Genomic DNA, 16,989 nt, shown 5'->3' on the forward strand with positions numbered 1-16,989 from the left:
TGGCTCTGGTTACTGGCTTCCATACTCTATGCTTGGCTCCTGACCTAACCACTAGATCTGACAGCCCACATCCTGGTTTGCAACACAACTTCTATTTCCTCCCTCAGCCCCATATATTTTTCTAATTGCTGCTTTCACTTTGCCATGGAAGCAGGATGGGCTTTTAGCCAGAGTTGTCTTCTTTCTTGGGTATGGAATGATAGCTTTTTGGCCATCCAATAAACAATTCTTAAAGAACACCCAATTTTCATTCATTTTTCTATCTAAACATTTACACCAGTCAATTTCACTCGTAATTTTTCTTGTCTTTGGAAACCATCGTGTGTGTGTGTGTGTATATATATGTGTGTATATATATATATGTGTATATATATGTGTGTGTATATATTACTAGTTGGGACTGTCCTCTCTTTATCCACATTGAATGTAATCAAATCTTCATCACTCACCAATCCAGTGATTAATTCATCTTTATCCATCATAATGAGGTCTAAAGTAGTATCATCTCATGTTGGGTGATTAACTTTCTAACAGAAAAAGTTTTCTATAATTTTTGGCACTCTGATATTTTACTACTGTCTGCCTAGACTTCCAGCATTTGTCTCCCAAATGGAATACTTTCTGTTGTAAATTTGTAGGCCCAATAATTACCCTAATTGTTAATTCAACAGTAAAAAGGGAGTGTAAGTTCATAAGATGTCACAATAACCTATACAAACAGATTTTGGAAAAAGGTGCAAAAGCAAGACAGACTGAATAGTCCAAACAAAAAAGGCCTCCTGATATAATTCAAGGACTGTGTTAAAATCAGGGTTGGTAAACAAAACAGTGAACCAAAATTGGTGTGTCGGAAATGAGCTCTAATAAGGAGGAGATGGGCTATTCTACCTATCACTCCCTTTTGGGGGTCCTTAAAAAGAGACCTAGGGGAGAAAAATTAGCTAGTAGAATGAGTTTCACCATCATGGCTGCCACCCCCACCATCTCCTGGGACACTTCATCATCCTAATTCTGAAAGATATCCTGACCAGACAGGGCTAGAGAGAGGTTGTGAGATGAAATCACCACCTCCAGCTGAATCCCAACAACCACCTGGGATATGAAACTTTGTCTCGCTTCCCTCACACAATGTATCCTTTTCCTTCCCTACCTTGTTCATCCTCTTTCCTAACTCCCTTCTTTTTCCTTTTGTCTGATACAGTGGTTCTCAAACTTTTGTACTGCAAACCTCTCAGTGCAACCCCCTCCTTATAAAATAAAAACACCTTTTTATATATTTAACACCATTATAAATGCTGGATGCAAAACGGGGTTTGAGGTGCAGGCTGACAGCTCATGTCCCCCCCCATGTAATAACCTTGTGACCCCCTGAGGGGTTCCAGCCCCCAGTTTGAGAACCCCACGTCAAATAAGAGTCTATCTTAGCTGGCCAAGACTGCATATTTTTCAACACTGCTGTAAGCCTGTGCCCAGAAAAAGACAATTGAAAGCAATGTCCTAAACAGCCCACTACTGGTAAAAGTTTGTCTGGTCTTGGAGTGGCTGAAAAGACTGTGCTGTGCATTTTTCCAGCAGCGAGGCTACAAGGAGGGGATCAACACTAGAGACAGAATCTGAATTTTCTATGTGTGATGATTCGGTCACAGAGACCCATTTGTAACTGCCACCTGATGTGTTGACACTATCTCTGAGCCCATTTTCCCTGCCAGTTTGGGACTTCAGAACCCTGTCTTGTTGAACCAGACATGCTAGCCTGCTGCACACACAGACCCAGGTCTGAACCACCTCCCCAAAGCTGCAAACTTAATTGAAAACAACTTAGGAAGTGTTCCTATCTCCAGCACCCAGACATCCAACTCTCAATGGGATCCAAACCCCAAATAAATTCCTTTTACTCTGTATAAAGCTTATACAGGGTAAACTCATAAATTGTCCACTGATAGAGATATATGTACAGCTGTTTGCTCTCCCAGGTATTGAACCCAGAGTTAGTGACTAATAATAAGCAAAAATGATTTTACTGAGTATAAAAAGTAGGATTTAAGTGGTTCCAAGTAATAACAAACAGAACAAAGTAAGTTACCAAGCAAAATAAAGCAAAACATGCAAGACTAACCCTAATACATTAAGAAACTGATTTCAGATAAAAATCTCACCTTTAGAGATGTTCCAATGAGCTTCTTTCACAGACTACAGTCCTTTCTAGTCTGGGCCCAATCATTTCCCCTAGTACAGACCTTGTTCCAGCTCAGGTGGTAGCTAGGGGATTTCTTATGACTGGCAGCCCCCTTTGTTCTGTTCTACCCCCTTTTATAGCTTTGGCACAAGGCAGGAATCTTTTGTCTCTCTGGGTCCCCACACCTCCTTCTAAATGAAAAAGCACCAGGTTTAAGACGGATCCCAGTACCAGGTGACATGGTCACACACATGTCCTGTGAGACCCCAAGTCTTCATTCTTCCTAGCCTGACTCACAGGAAGGCTTGCAAGTATACAGAGCCATTTACAACCAATTGTCTTAGTTGATGGAAGACATCAAGATTCCAAACCACCATTAATGGCTCACACTTTGCATAATTACAGTAGGACCTCAGAGTTATATTTCATATTTCTAGTTTCAGATACAAGAATGATACATTTATACAAATAGGATGACCACACTCAGTAGATTATAAGCTTTGTAATGATACCTTACAAGAGACCTTTTGCATGAAGCATATTCCAGTTACATTATATTCACACTCATTAGCATATTTTCATAGAATCATATGGAGTGCAACATCACACTATGGCCTAGTCTACACTACAAAGTTAGGTTGATGTAAGTTGCCTTGTATCAACCTAGTTGTGCATGTGTCTACATACATTTGTCTCCCATTGATGGAGGTACCCCATTACAGCAACAACACCTCCTCAAATGGTATTGAGCTATGATTGACCTGCTGTGAGTGTAGATAATGTGTGACCTACATCAATCCTAACAGTTCTCCAGCAGCTATCCTACAGTTCTGCTCACAGTTGTGAACTCCACTGCCCAGGGATCATGGAGACCAGAAGCCCCCTAACCCCATGTATTTCTGAAATGTCTTTTCCTGATTGCCCAGCTTGGTGAGCACACCTAGCAGCTCTCCCTTGTTCTGTGCAACTTCCCAACCAACCGTGCCAGCTGCAGACAGAGTAGACAGGAGATATTGGATCTCCTGGGCTTGTGGGGAGAAGAGACTATGCAGGCGCAGCTACAGAGCAGTTACAGAAGTATGGACATCTATAAGCAGATTGCACGGGGAATGCTGGTGAAGGGGTATGACTGGGATCAGCATCCATGTTGCATGAAAATGAAGGAATTGCAGCAGGCATACCAGAAGGCCAACAATCGAAAACTTTTACAAGAAGTTGCATGCCCTATTGAGTGGGGACTCCACTACCGATGCACAGAGCCCCATAAATATCTCCAAGAAGCCAGAGACACAGACCCCGTGCTGTGAACAGCAAGGAGGAGGAAGATGTGAGACATGTGACCGGGGAGTCCAGCTGTGTTGTGAGCCAGGATCTGTATGAGGCTCTACCACAGTTGTCTAGTCATTCACTGCACCTGAGCACAGGCAAGACTGATGCAGGGGAAGGAACTTCAGATAAGTTCGTTTATGCATTTCCAATGTTTAAATGTACAGATGGCACCGAACCCCAATGCAGCAGACCCTCCCTCTCTACCAGGTCCCAAACAAGGGCCCTGTTGGTGGCAGGGTTGCCTCCTTGGCAGGGAGCCTGCAAAAACACACCCAGCTAGTCTGTGCAGAGTTTCTCTGGGGCACTTCCTACCCATTTCTCCACAGCTAGCCATCTCGAGATCCCCATAGTCTTTCCTCCCTCTGCAGAATCCCAAGCCTAGGGGTCGTGGGTCATCTCCAGCTAGTTGGCATCTGTTTCCTGGAGTACAGGTAGTCATTCCACAGAAGCCAACAGTGCATCTCCTTCCCCATTAGAGATCAGCCCAAACTAAGCTGTGCTGCTTCCTTTTATATCCTGGATTCAGCTGGAGTATGCCCAGCAGAGCCGAAAGGGCAGGCCCTCCGCAGCCCAAAGCGAGGGATGAACCCCTGCTGCACCAACATGATGCTGGTACACCCCATCACACTGAGCGTTTTCACTTTTATTTGCTCATAACCATCTCTACCTCTATTTCTTTTTTGTGGTATCACCTAATCTATGTCCTGTTAATAAACTTGTTTTATTTTAATCAAAACCAACCCACTGTTGTATTTGAATTGATTGTTAACTCCAACTAATGTGGCAAACTGCTGAGTATTGTCTCTTTAAAGATGCAAACAAACCTTATTATTTCTCTGAATGGTCCAGGGGAGGGTGGGATATTTCAGGGCAAATGGTTTGGGGGAAATTCAGGACTGGGGGTGTGTTTCAGTCAGTTGGCTAGTAGTAATCAAGGCTGCTGGAGACCAGAGTGTGGCTGTGGTATAACAAGCAGGCTGCTAGAGTCAGAGTTGCTGATCCAGGGATGCATATTACAGACATTCAGTGCATGCTTGTGTGCTGGCTGGGAGTAGCCAGAAAAGAAAGCTACAGCAATACAGCATTTTAAGGCAACCAGAATGATAGGGCAGAGAGTGACACAAATTCTCACTGGTCTGGATTTCACCTCAAAACATGATAGTAGAACATTGGCCCAGCCATCTTCAGGATGCCATCAGCAACTGTGCTTTCTATGCCTTTGTTACCCTGAAGGGTGAGATATCAGCTAAAATCACCACTGCCTGTGGGAAAAGAGTGCCATGGCTTCAGTGCTATTGTCTTGCACTCATACCCACGGAAATAGGGGTAAAGTTTTATTATTTCATGTAACTGAACAATTCCCTCCTCATTCCTCCCCTCCCTCCCTCCAAGCACTTTGCCAGAGAGCAGGCTGATTACTAGCTTCCCCATTTTGTCTGGGGTGTGTGGGGTAGAACTGGAAATGCAGCCTATATTGGTTCAGGAATCCCCAGAATTTCCAATGATCCCCACCAAACCCTTCAAAGAGTGCCACAGTAGGAACCAGTTCAGGGGATAGGTGCTCTGTTCAGGCATGTAGCATCATTGCTTCTCCCTGCGAGCATGCTAGTTGCTCACATATGGTCTGTGCTTCCTGCACCAGCAACAGGACTAACTATTCATACAGGCTTTGTGCTTTAATTGCACACTGTATAGCTTGGGTCCTTAAGTTCAATGTTCTCCACCTGCTCCTGTACCATCACAGAGCCACTGGTTGGAAGGTCACTTGCCCATTTCATTGTCTTTGAGAGGGAGAGCTGAAAGCAGTATGAGAAAACTGGTAGGCCAGAGGCATCTTGTGTGCACAGGTCAGCTGCTAGGTTGCTGTCAGGCTGAGTAGAGTGGTTGGAAGCAAGTACGTTCAGAATGCCAGGAAGTCAGGGTGAGACACCAAGTTGCAAGCAAATAGTAGAGTTGGGGTAGAGGCAGGTCAGGATATCAGGATCAGGTTATTGACAACAAGCAAATAACAAAGTTGAGAACAAACCAGGGTCAGACACCAGAGTCTAGGGTTTCCAGCAAGGTCTGGAGCAGAAGTAAACCAGCTGGCTACACAGTTGCTCAGACAACTCCCTATAAGCATTTAAGGCTCACGGGGTTACAGGGCAAGTGGTGACACAATTTGTCTGGGTTGAAACTCAAATAATGACAGCGATATACTAACTGCAGCAGCTTTATGTCTATGTAATTTGCGTCAATCAAAGTTGGTAGTATAGACATGGTCTATGTGTGCTATTCTTCTTTCTCCCCTTTTGTGTGTGTTTGTCTTGTTTTGTCTTTTGGAAAACAGGATCTTCAACAACAGCAACAAGGACAGCTAGAGCCCATTCCAACTAGCTTCTTCTCTTTTTCCCCAAAAGGACAGTTATTGTCATAGTTAATAACATCCAAGAGACTGCCAAACAAGGAGGGTTTTTTCTTCTAAAAACTCTCTTCAAGTAAAGACAACAAAGGATATTGTTAAAATGAAAGTCTTACTTAATACTTTCCATTTCAAATGCTTTAACTGTTTTCCTTTTTTTTTCTGTATCTTTAATAAAAGGTAAAATTTATATTGAATTGTGTTTGCCATAGTATTAAGCAGGCTGAGGTCTCTCTGTACCAAACCCTGCTTAACACAGTTTAATGTTGGACAGTGACTGGATTACGCAAACACCTTTTACCTTTTGAGTTTGGACCATGTATTCATTTAGAATGAATATAACATCACATTCCTCCCCCTCAGACCTGCCCCTCCCCCCAATTATAGACTGGTACTTAAGGAGTAACTCATCCTGATCTCTGGTTTGAGTCACTGGTCTTTAATTACACACTCCTGGGCATTGTTAGTTAACACAGTGGTGCAGATGCAATAAAAATTCTGACAATACTGAAGACATCAGGATCCAATGGGTTTTTGGCCAAATTTTTACTACTCATTAAGAAATATTTATAGTGAAGTGTTTCCTATAAAATTGACATTCAGAGATGAGCAATGAAAATGATTAGAGGAATGGAAAATTTCCATATGAAGATTGATTGAAAAGACAGAGACTCTTTACTTCAGAATGGAGATGAGTAAGAGGACCACTAATAGGCATAATGAAACCTTTAAGTGAGCTGGTTAGGAAGAAGCTTGCCCTATGGTCAAGACATGATGCACAGGTTCCTCGGCAAAGGGTCCCCTTTTCTTTGCAAACAACTCTCACCTCAGACCTAACAAACTCGCTACATCAGACGTGTCTTGCAGGATATTTCTCCATAAAGAATAGCATGTAAGGTATCTACACAAAGCTTGTAACTTGTTAAGATTCATAATCATTGTGAGATGTATGCATGGGTAACATTTAAGTAATAATCTAATTATGCTGAAAATATAATTTATGGACTTGGAGTAAAAGTTAATCAGGGATAAAATGTTGCAGTGATGGCCCATTCATGCAGGAGGGAGTTGTCACTCTGTTCTGCTGATGATATAATGCAGGGCTTAATGGTCTAGCTTGCCTTGCTCCATCCCAAGGCTTAACAATGGAAAACCATCAGAAACAACTGAAACCACTTGGAGATAAAAAAGTAATATAACAATCTCCCTGCATAGGAATAAATACAAAGGACTATTTCTGTATAATAGAAAGCTTGGAAAAGCACTCTGTATCCTTTAATTTTGGGGACTGGGAACAGTCTCACAAAAAATTGGATCCTGGTTCCTGTGAAGCCTGTCTACTTTATTCCTTAGAAAAGGTGACTAACTAATAACTGTAGACCCAAGTTTGTGTTTTATTATTCTGTTTTGTATTTTAACCATTTGTTTCTGCAATTCTCTCCTGTTTCTAGTCAACTCCTCATTTTTTCTTCAATTCTTTCTTTTGTTTTATTATAAGTATTGAACAGTGTTGTGTGTTATACACGAGTGGTGATTTAAACTGAGGGCTTGTCTACATCAGAAAGTTGCAGCGCTGGTGAGGGAGTTACAGCGCTGCAACTTAGGAGGTGTACACATCTGCAGGGCACCACCAGCGCTGCAACTCCCTGTTTGCAGCGCTGGCCGTACTCCCGTTTTGTCTCGGGTGTAGAGGATCCAGCGCTGGTGATCCAGCGCTGGTAATCAAGTATAGACACTTACCAGCGCTTTTCTTGACCTCCGTGGAATAAGCAGGTATCCCAGCATACCTGAGGAAGCCTCTGGTAATCAAGCTGGTCTCCTTCCCCGGCTTGCTCTCGCGTTCCCCGAACCCCGAGCAAGCAGGTCTCCTTCCCTACGGTTTGCAGGGTGGTTCGGGGAACGCGAGAGCAAACCGGGAAAGGAGACCAGCTTCGCCGCGGTTTGCTCTCGCGTTCCCCGAACAAGCAGGTCTCCTTCCCTGCGGTTTGCAGGGTGGTTCGGGGAACGTGAGAGCAAACCGCGGCGAAGCTGGTCTCCTTTCCCGGTTTGCTCTCTCGTTCCCCGAACCCCCGAGCAAGCAGGTCTCCTTCCCTGCGGTTTGCAGGGTGGTTCGGGGAACGCGAGAGCAAACCGCGGCGAAGCTGGTCTCCTTTCCCGGTTTGCTCTCGCGTTCCCCGAACCCCCCTTGAAGCCGCCCAACAGCGCTGCAGTGTGGCCACATCTAACACCACTTGCAGCGCTGGTTGCTGTAAGTGTGGCCACTCTGCAGCGCTGGCCCTATACAGCTGTACTAATACAGCTGTAACAACCAGCGCTGCAAAATTTTAGATGTAGACATGGCCTGAGTAGACCACCCTTTGGGCAGTGCTGAGGATCTGGGAATTCTGTGAGTAGCCAGGGAAAGGGGCTGGATATCACAAAGGAATGATTCAAAGTGATTCTGGGACTGGGGTGCACCTACTGTTAATCTGCAAGAAACAAGTATGGCATTGCTCAGAGAAGAGTGCTTGAGTGGCTGAAAGGCTGGTGGTATAAGGGAGCTAACGCCCAGACACCACACACAACATGTTTTTGCTGGCAACAGGAGGAGATAACACGGTGACTCTGTCCTGGGTGTCCCAAGAATAGCCAAACAGGTTATTCCATAGCTGCCAAATTTAGGGTTTCTTGTACCTTCTTCTGAAACATTTGGTACTGGCATCTGTAATACAGGAAACAGGACTAGAAGGACCATTGATGTGATCCAATGGCAATTCCCATGATCATATTTAACCATCTTCTATTGTATCCTATCCTGTCTCTAGACAGGGCATGTCAAAATCTTGCTGCTTTTTCCTTTCACATTTACAAGATCCAGCCCTTTTTCTGTCTGCATCATCAAAATTCAGGTTCAAATTATCTTCCAATTCAATGATGTGTGCCTGAAACTAAACCATTTGAAACAATAGCTCTAAGAGGTGTAAACTGCCTAGTTACCTCAGAATTCCAATACCCCCACAGCAGCCCTCCAACTCCTGGAACAGCTTTCTCCATGCCCCCAAAAACAAAACCCTAACCTCCACCTAAAGACATCCTCCTCTGTCCCCCAAAACAAACACCCAACTCCCCAGGGAAACAACCCCTCCCCTGAACTCAAATACCCAATTATAATTTAAATGTCAATATTAACTATTGCACTGATTTCAAAGTATGTAAGAAATGTGAAAAGGATCACAGCTCTGTATAATCTACTGCAAGTTCTCAACTGTCTGTTTGTTGCCCCCTGGGGGTCCATGAGGCCCTGTGGCTGAAACCCAGACTCTGAGCCTTAGCATCCCCCTTGGGGCTGAAGCTCCAATCCCCACCAGCACCCTCTGTGGGGCTGAAACCCTGATCTCTGCGGGGCCGAAGCTGGGAGGCGCAGGGCTGAAGCCCTGATCCCTGGCGCCCCCCATGGGGCTGAAGCCCGGACTCCTGGGAGGCGCAGGGCTGAATCCCCGAGCCCTGTTGTGTGGTGGCACAAACAGCTCCCTGGCAGAATTTCCTATCTAGGCTGTACTGACATGCTCACCAGGGGCGACTCCAGGTCCCAGCACGCCAAGCGCATGTTTGGGGCAGCAAGCCGCAGGGGACGCTCTGCCAGTCACCGGGAGGACTGCAGGCGGCTCCAGTGGACCTCCTGCAGGCACACCTGAGGAGGGTCCACTGGTCCCACAGCTCCGGTGGTCCACCAAAGCTGCAGGACCAGCGGACCTTCCACAGGCACGCCTGTGGGAAGTCCACCGGAGCCGCCTGCCGCCCTCCCGGCGACCGGCAGAGCACCCCCTGCTGCATGCCGCCCTGCTTGGGGCAGCGAAATGTCTAGAGCCGCCCCTGATGCTCACGTAAACTGAGCAGGCTCTGTAGGTAACTGCTATTGGTGGGAAAACGTGCCTGCTGCTGTTTCTGCCAGGGCAGCTGCTGCTCTGGCTAGTGCCATGGAGCAGGCAGCCACAGCATTCCCTCCTCTCCTGCTGGTGCCCCAGGTTTTAGCTGGACCTCAGCTCCTGAGTCCCACCCCCAGGGCCGGCACTTCCATTTAGGTGACCTAGGCGGTCACCTAGGGCACCAGGAGTTGGGAGGGTGGCATTTTGCGGCCCTCGGCGGAAGTTTGGCAGCGGGGGGTCCTTCCGTGCTCTGGGTCTTCGGCGGCAATTCTGCGGTGGGTCCTTCACTCGCTCCGGGACCCGCCGCTGTAGTGCCCCAAAGACCGGGAGTGCGGAAGGACCCCCCCACCGCTGAACTGCCGCCGACCGGGAGCGTGGAAGGACCCCCACCTAGGGTGCCAAAAACCCTGGCACCGCTCCTGCCCTGCCCCTTTGCTCCTGCAGAGGCAGCCAGTAAGAGCTGCCCAGATGGGACAGGGACCGCAGGGGAGCCCTCCCAACACACAGCTTCTAGAACCCCTCTCCCTGCACCCTGAGGTACCCTGTCTGCACACAAACCCAGCTACCCCCTTCCCTGCACCCTGAGCTACCTGCACAGCCCCTAGGCACCCCCCTCCTTGCACTCACAGCCACCTTGTGTGCACACAGCCCCAGATACCCCCTCTCTGCACCTTGAGCTACCCCATCTGCACATAGCCCCTAGCTACTTTTCTCTGCACCCTGAGCTATCCCACTGCCTGCACACAGCCCCTAATTACCTCATCCCTGTGCCCTAAGCTGTTGACATGAGTCGGGGGTGGAGGTGGCACTCCCTGGACTGCTGGCCCCTGCTCCCATCCCAATAGAAGTCAAACTATGCCTATGTCCAAGGCCCCTGCCCCGCCCCCTTTCCAGGCCCTGGAGTTTTTATAGCATGTCAGCAGAGCCTCAGAGAGAAAAAGGTTGAGAACCCCTGTGAATGGTGTCTCATTTTAGTGCTACCAGAGGATGGTGACTGAGAGAAGTCTGCCACTTTTTTCCCAATCTGACCAGTTTAGAAACAGCTGAGAAGGCATTTGAGTCACCAAGCTGGGGAAGCCAATCCCACTGACCCCAGTTGGCAGCATTACCATGGTGATTTTTTGCAGATTGGGCCACATCGAAAGGCTATAGCAACAATTGAATCTGCAATAACTGACTTTCTGGGCTACAAGGTACGTTCTTATGAAATTTGGATGATTTTACTTGGCTGCTTCCCTGTCCCTGTGTCTTTGCTGCAACCTGTTGGCCTTTCAATCAGCAGACAATGAGATGCATGCACAGCTTGATCAAAAACACCTTTGCCAGCCAGCACAAGACATGATGCAGCACATGTATCATTGGGAACAGAGCCCTGCCAGCTGTGGCAAAGCAACGCTTCCTATTGGCTGCTATTTGGGGGGTGGCTAGAGCTTTTTGTTCTGAGGGGGTTGGGGAGGCTGTCTTCTACTGGGGGTTAGGGTTTTGTTTTGGGGGCATGGAGGGCAGTTCCAGGGGTGGGTTTGGGTTTTGTTTCCCAGGAGTCGGTTCCAATGGGGTTGTGTTTTTTTTTCTTCTGGGAGCAGGTTGGGGGGCTCTTCTGGGGGGAAGCTGGGGTGGGTGGGGCTAGGTCCGTGTGTTACAGGGGGATGAGAAGGAGCTGCTGCAGGGAGGGGAACTGATGCTGGCTGGGTCCAGGTGTTCGGGATGTGGGGGGGGGGGGGGGGCGGCTGATGTGGGCTTGGTCTAGGAGTTGCGCGGAGTGGGGGTTGATACGGGCCGGGTCCAGGAATTGCGAGGGGGCTGGGTCCGGGTGTTGCGGCGGTGTGTGTGATGCGGGCTGGGTCCGGTGTTGCCGGGGGGTGGAGGCTGATGAGGGCTGGGTCTAGGAGTTCGGGGGGGGGGCTAGTGTGATGCGGGGGGGGGGGCTGATGCGGGCTGGGTCTAGGAGTTTCGGGGGGGGGCTGATGCGGGCTGGGTCCGGGTGATGGGGGGGGGGCTGATGCGGGCTGGGTCTAGGAGTTCGGGGGGGTGTGATGCGGGCTGGGTCTAGGAGTTCGGGGGGGTGTGATGCGGGCTGGGTCTAGGAGTTCGGGGGGGTGTGTGATGCGGGCTGGGTCCGGGTGATGCGGGGGGGGGGGGCTGATGCGGGCTGGGTCCGGTGTTGCCGGGGGGTGGAGGCTGTTGCGGGCTGGGTCTAGGAGTTCGGGGGGGGGTGTGATGCGGACTGAGTCCGGGTGATGCGGGGGGGGGGGGCTGATGCGGGCTGGGTCCGGGTGATGCGGGGGGGAGGGCTGATGCGGGCTGGGTCCGGTGTTGCCGGGGGGTGGGGGCTGTTGCAGGCTGGGTCTAGGAGTTCGGGGGGGGCTGATGCGGGCTGGGTCCGGGTGATGCGGGGGGTGTCGCGAGCTGCCTCCCCTACCTAGAGACGAGCTCAGCGGCCGCCGCCTCGGCGTCCAGGCGCATGCGCGGGTCCCCGGGAGGGCGGGGCAGGCTAGCCGCGGCGTTGGTCCGATCCGGGTCGTACATCCTCTTGCTGCCGTCGCCGCCGGTGGGATCCGGGCTGCGCAGCATCGCGCGCCGCGCCCCCAGCCGCGCCGCGCCCCCGCCAGGACCAGCCCGGCCGTTGTGCGCGCCCGACCCTGCGATGAGGCTGAGCAGCCGCGGCCGGGGATGCTACGCGGCGGGTGGCAGAGAGCGCGGCCCGCCCCCGCCGCCGCCGCGGAGCCCCTTCGTGCACCAGCTGCGCCTCAGCGCCCTGCAGAAAGCCAAGGTGGGTGCCCGCGTCCCCGCGCCCCGCGCCGGCGTGGGTGTGCCCCTCTGGCCGCGCCGGGCGGGGATCCCCGCTGCTGCCTGGCGGGGCCCCGCTAGGGTCGCAGGGCGCGTGGCCCGGCTGAGCCGCTACAGCGCTGCCCGCCCAAAGTGTTGCCGCCTTCCCCGCGGGACCCCGCCTGGCTCGCCAGGCCCTTGCCGGCCCGGGGCACTTGGCAAATCCTCTGCGCTGGCCCCAGTGCGAGCCCCAGAGGAAAGACTTGCTCGAAAGCTCTAGTTTACGTGAACTGCTTGATAAATAGACTAGGGGGGAAATTTGAAAACGAACATAATTCAACAGATCTTTTAACAGGCAAAAAAAAGTCTTGTTTGTGTGCACGTTTATATTCACAGGAGTTGTGTGCAAGTAAGAATTTTTTTTATACAACATTTGTCAGCAGTGACTTCGAGGTGCAAGTTTTAACGCAGTGAAATAAATACGTTTCTTCATTGTTTGGTTTTCATATTTGTGAGGGGCTAGGTACATTAATGCCTACCACACTGCTCATAAATTTCCCGAGTGCATGGGTAATGGGATGTATTCTTTTGCATGCAAAATACATCCCAAGACAAGAAAACAATGACAAGAAACAAATGTTTCCAAATTAAAAGTGACCTTTTTCTAGATTGGGGGTGGGGGTGATTGTATGATTTGAGGACAGTTGAGGGAATTGCCTTTCATAAGCTGTAGACTACGGTGACATTTGAATGTTTGCAAGTTCTTTCTTGGTTAAGCCTTTTTTAATTTAAGGATATGGTGTCTGAGTAATGCATTTCTCTAAAAAGGAGTGAGCCATCATCCATGCAGCAGATGGGTCATTATGACGTGGAAGTTAATAGATCATGAAAATAATTATTTTATTTTGTTGTTGTAACCACATAGTAACGAAATATCATCATTGGAAGTAATGAATTTGTTTGATTGCTGCTAGTAGAATTTTAAAAGAGAGATTCTTAATTTCCTAAGAAATTATATATTCCTACTGGGTGCAAGTATTAAATGTTTTTCAAATGGGAAATCAAGAATTCAGAAGTAAGTAAATGCCAGAACTAAGGTAGCCTACCTATGCAACTTTAATTCTGTGCCCTTGTGAGCATACAGCTTTCGATAACATGACTGCTTAATGTCTTTTCCACTGGACCCCAGTCTCATTCAGATCATAAGACTGATGGTGCTCACTGAATGACTAGCTATTCATTATTTCTTTTTATCTCTGTCATTCAGTGTGTGGCTCCAGGTTTTATTAATGGTCTGCCATTCAGACTCTGCACTAAATTTCCTCATGGTCTTTTCTTCCTAAAGCATTCGTTACTAATATCTAAGTTTTCACAAACATTAGTAAACTAATCTTCACAATATCCCTGTCAGGTAAGCTATTATTTTTAAAGCTGGCTGAAAAAGGGAATCCCTTTCTGTGAAAAGTGTTGCATTTTTTTTTAAATGCATTTAAATACTGCTGAAAATGTGAACTATTTTTATGGAATGGGATTTAAAGCAAAATTTTGATTAGGGCAAGTGGAACCAGAATTTTCTGGCTGCCTCTTCTCCCCCCAGGCTGTTGCCACTTTCACTTGTTAAATTGAGAAGAGCCTTCCACTGGGCTGCTGAAGAGGCAAAGCACTTCAGCACTTTGACTCCCCACCTCCTCCTTAGGCCTGGGGAAAGAGGCAGACCATCTGGTTTCTTTTCCTCTCTCTCCCCCAAAGTTGGAGAGGAGGTGGGGAGACAAGGCCGAATGCCCTGGTGTTCTGCCCCTCTCTCTTTCTCCCAGAGCTAGCCCTCCTGGAAATCTTTTGTCAGTTTCACTGGAAGAAAGTGAAATTAACAGCAGCAATTCAGGCAGGCAGCCATGGAGCCATCATTTCTATTTTCTCAACGGAAAACTGAAATTTTTCTCAAAGAAAATTTTGGTTTTGACAAAATGACATTTTCTGGCAGAAAAGCATTCTGACAAAAAACTTTCAAGGAGCTCTAGGTGTTTTTCCTAATTTAAAGATAAGAGTCTTTACCAAGATCATAAAGTGTTCACTGATTTTGGATGCGCAAGCTGACATGCCTTGAACTTGATTTTTTTTGATAGTATTTAGGTTTTTTTAATAGCTTTTTATATGGTCCAAAATACAGCTCACAGATACTTAAGTGGTAGATATGAGGCTCAGTCCTTCTGCAAATGAGGCCCCAATATGTCCCAAATTAAACAATCATCAGATGATGCCACCTATGGAAAAGTTTTTGGTTTAAGTTGCTTTCTCAGTATTACATAGAAACTGTGAGGCACTGACAAGGACAGATTTCAATTTAGGGTGGATTCAGATGTTTTAACCAACCTTTTCTTTCTTACACTCTCTGTCTGGCCTCATTCTCTACCTTCTTACGGCTCTATGGGTGGGATGTCCTGTTCCTGCTGGTGCTAGAGGAGGAGACTGATGGTGTTGTTGCATGGCTTCTGCTTAGCTGTTGCTGGGAGGGAGAGGAAGTGGTGTGGAACGCTCTCTCCACCCCATCCACTCCTCAACTGTTTCTGCTAACTGACTGCATGCCTCCAGCTGCCTGGGGCTATAGCAGCATAACTTCCTGCTTCCTTGCAAAATGCATGTGGATACATGTGCTCCCCCGTGAACTTTCCACCCCTTTCTTCCCTCAGTCTGCACTGGGCTGCCTGACCACTTTGTATTTCACTGTTCTCACCCATTTTGTGTTGGTCCACCCTCCCAACCTTGTGATTTGCTGCTCTCACCTGTCTGTCTCAGGCAGATCTGTCTCCTTTGCAGCTCTCTGCTCCTGCCCATCTGTCTCATGTGGGTCCCCCCACCTTTGCAGTTTGCAGCTTCCATGAGTCCCCTGTCTCTTTGTGGTTCAGTGCTCCCATGTGCCCATCTCATATGGGTCCTCCCACACACCCTTGTAGTTTGCTGCTCCTGCCCATCTTGTGTGGTGCCTCTTGTGATTTTCTCTCTCACTGTTTTGTTGCTGACTGCCATTCCTAGCCCACTTGTCATGTGTATTTGTGCATGCCTGTGCTTGTTTCTCCCTTCCCCATTGTGATGCTCCCCTCTGGTGTTGTCTGGACCAGTGATCTGCTAGGTCCCTCCAATCCTTGACTCTGGGAGCCAGCCTTACCCTGCTCTGCTGTGAGAACCCCCACTCCTGGACTGTTCACACATAGCCTCTGACATATAAGCTGCTCCTAGCTACTTGCAAGCAAATGACACTAGCCAATATCTCCGGTCCCAGACACAGCCCTAGGAACCTCCATCTTGCAGTGTCCAGTAATGCCCACTGTACACTGCAAGCTTATATAAGTTTGTCAATTTAACAAAAACAATTGATATATACTAGGCTTATCTCAAATGGAGTCTCTGACACACTTCAAACCAAACACACTGCTTCAGTTAGAATGAACAAACAAAATTAACTACGAAGATAGATTTTAAATTATTATAAGTCAAAGCGTAACAAGTCAGATTTGGTCAAATGAAATAAAAGTAAAACACATTCTAAGCTGATCTTAACACTTTCAGTGTCCTTACAAACTTAGATTCTTCTCACCACAGGCTGAGTGGTTACTTTTCAGTCAGGCTCTCTCCTTTGATCAGCACGTCCATCGATTGGTGATGGTGGTAGTGTCTCTAGATGTAGGCAAAAGAGAGAGAGTACGGCAAAACGTCTCTCTTTTTATCATGTGCTTTCTTTCCTCCTGGCTTTGCCCTCATCCCCCTTCAGAGTCAGGTGAGCATTACCCCATCGCAGTCTCAAACTACCCAAAGGGAGGGAGTGACTCCCTTGAGGATCTAACAGATTCTTTTGTTGTTGCCTAAACCAGTGTCCATGGTTCATGTGAGGCTGGGCTGGGTTTGTCCTGATGAGGTGTGAACTGCCTCTCTGTTCTGGAAGAGTTTTTGTGTGGGTGTGCTTTAAGCCATGAGGATATATTTTCTGATTCATAACTATATACATGAAATTATTACCTTAATATAACATCACTGTAACAGCCTTGCTCAGTGCATCATGATCCTTTCAAAGATACCCAACGTGACAAACTTGCATTGGATACCACACAATCATTTTATAAGGATGAACGTGTGGGTGCTGCGTGTTCCCCGAGGTACAGAGCGTCACACCAATCCACTGCACTTATCTGCTTATATATGCTCCCTCTCTCCCAGTGCAGCTTGAGTCGATCATATTTCCTCACATATTGTTTGCTCTATTCCCTATCATTTGTCTGATTAACTTTGCATTTGTGCCTTCTTCACGCATACGCAGGCTAGTGGGGAGGAGTGGTTAGCTTCTTCCCCTCTCCTCCTCTGGTGGCTGTTCCCCCTCACATGAACTTGATGGCAGACCTGGAAACAGCCATAGGTAAGGC

At 48.0% G+C, this 16,989-nt stretch overlaps 1 protein-coding gene across 3 annotated transcripts in view; it reads left to right on the forward strand.

Moving 5' to 3' along the window:
- The first annotated feature begins 10,901 nt into the window (after positions 1-10,901).
- The window catches only part of LPCAT1 (lysophosphatidylcholine acyltransferase 1), a 205,533-nt gene continuing 199,445 nt past the window's right edge, over positions 10,902-16,989 (forward strand). For 2 of the 3 annotated variants that reach the window (XM_050938227.1, XM_050938226.1), the window contains exon 1: positions 12,297-12,581. In XM_050938227.1, the coding sequence (XP_050794184.1) occupies positions 12,456-12,581 (126 nt within the window). In that variant the 5' untranslated portion in view covers positions 12,297-12,455. Of the gene's footprint in view, positions 11,005-12,296; positions 12,582-16,989 lie in introns of those variants that run through there. The other variant, XM_050938231.1, reaches the window with a different exon arrangement.

This window comes from Gopherus flavomarginatus, chromosome 2 (assembly GCF_025201925.1).
Source record: "Gopherus flavomarginatus isolate rGopFla2 chromosome 2, rGopFla2.mat.asm, whole genome shotgun sequence".
In the NCBI taxonomy this organism is placed as follows: domain Eukaryota; kingdom Metazoa; phylum Chordata; order Testudines; family Testudinidae; genus Gopherus; species Gopherus flavomarginatus.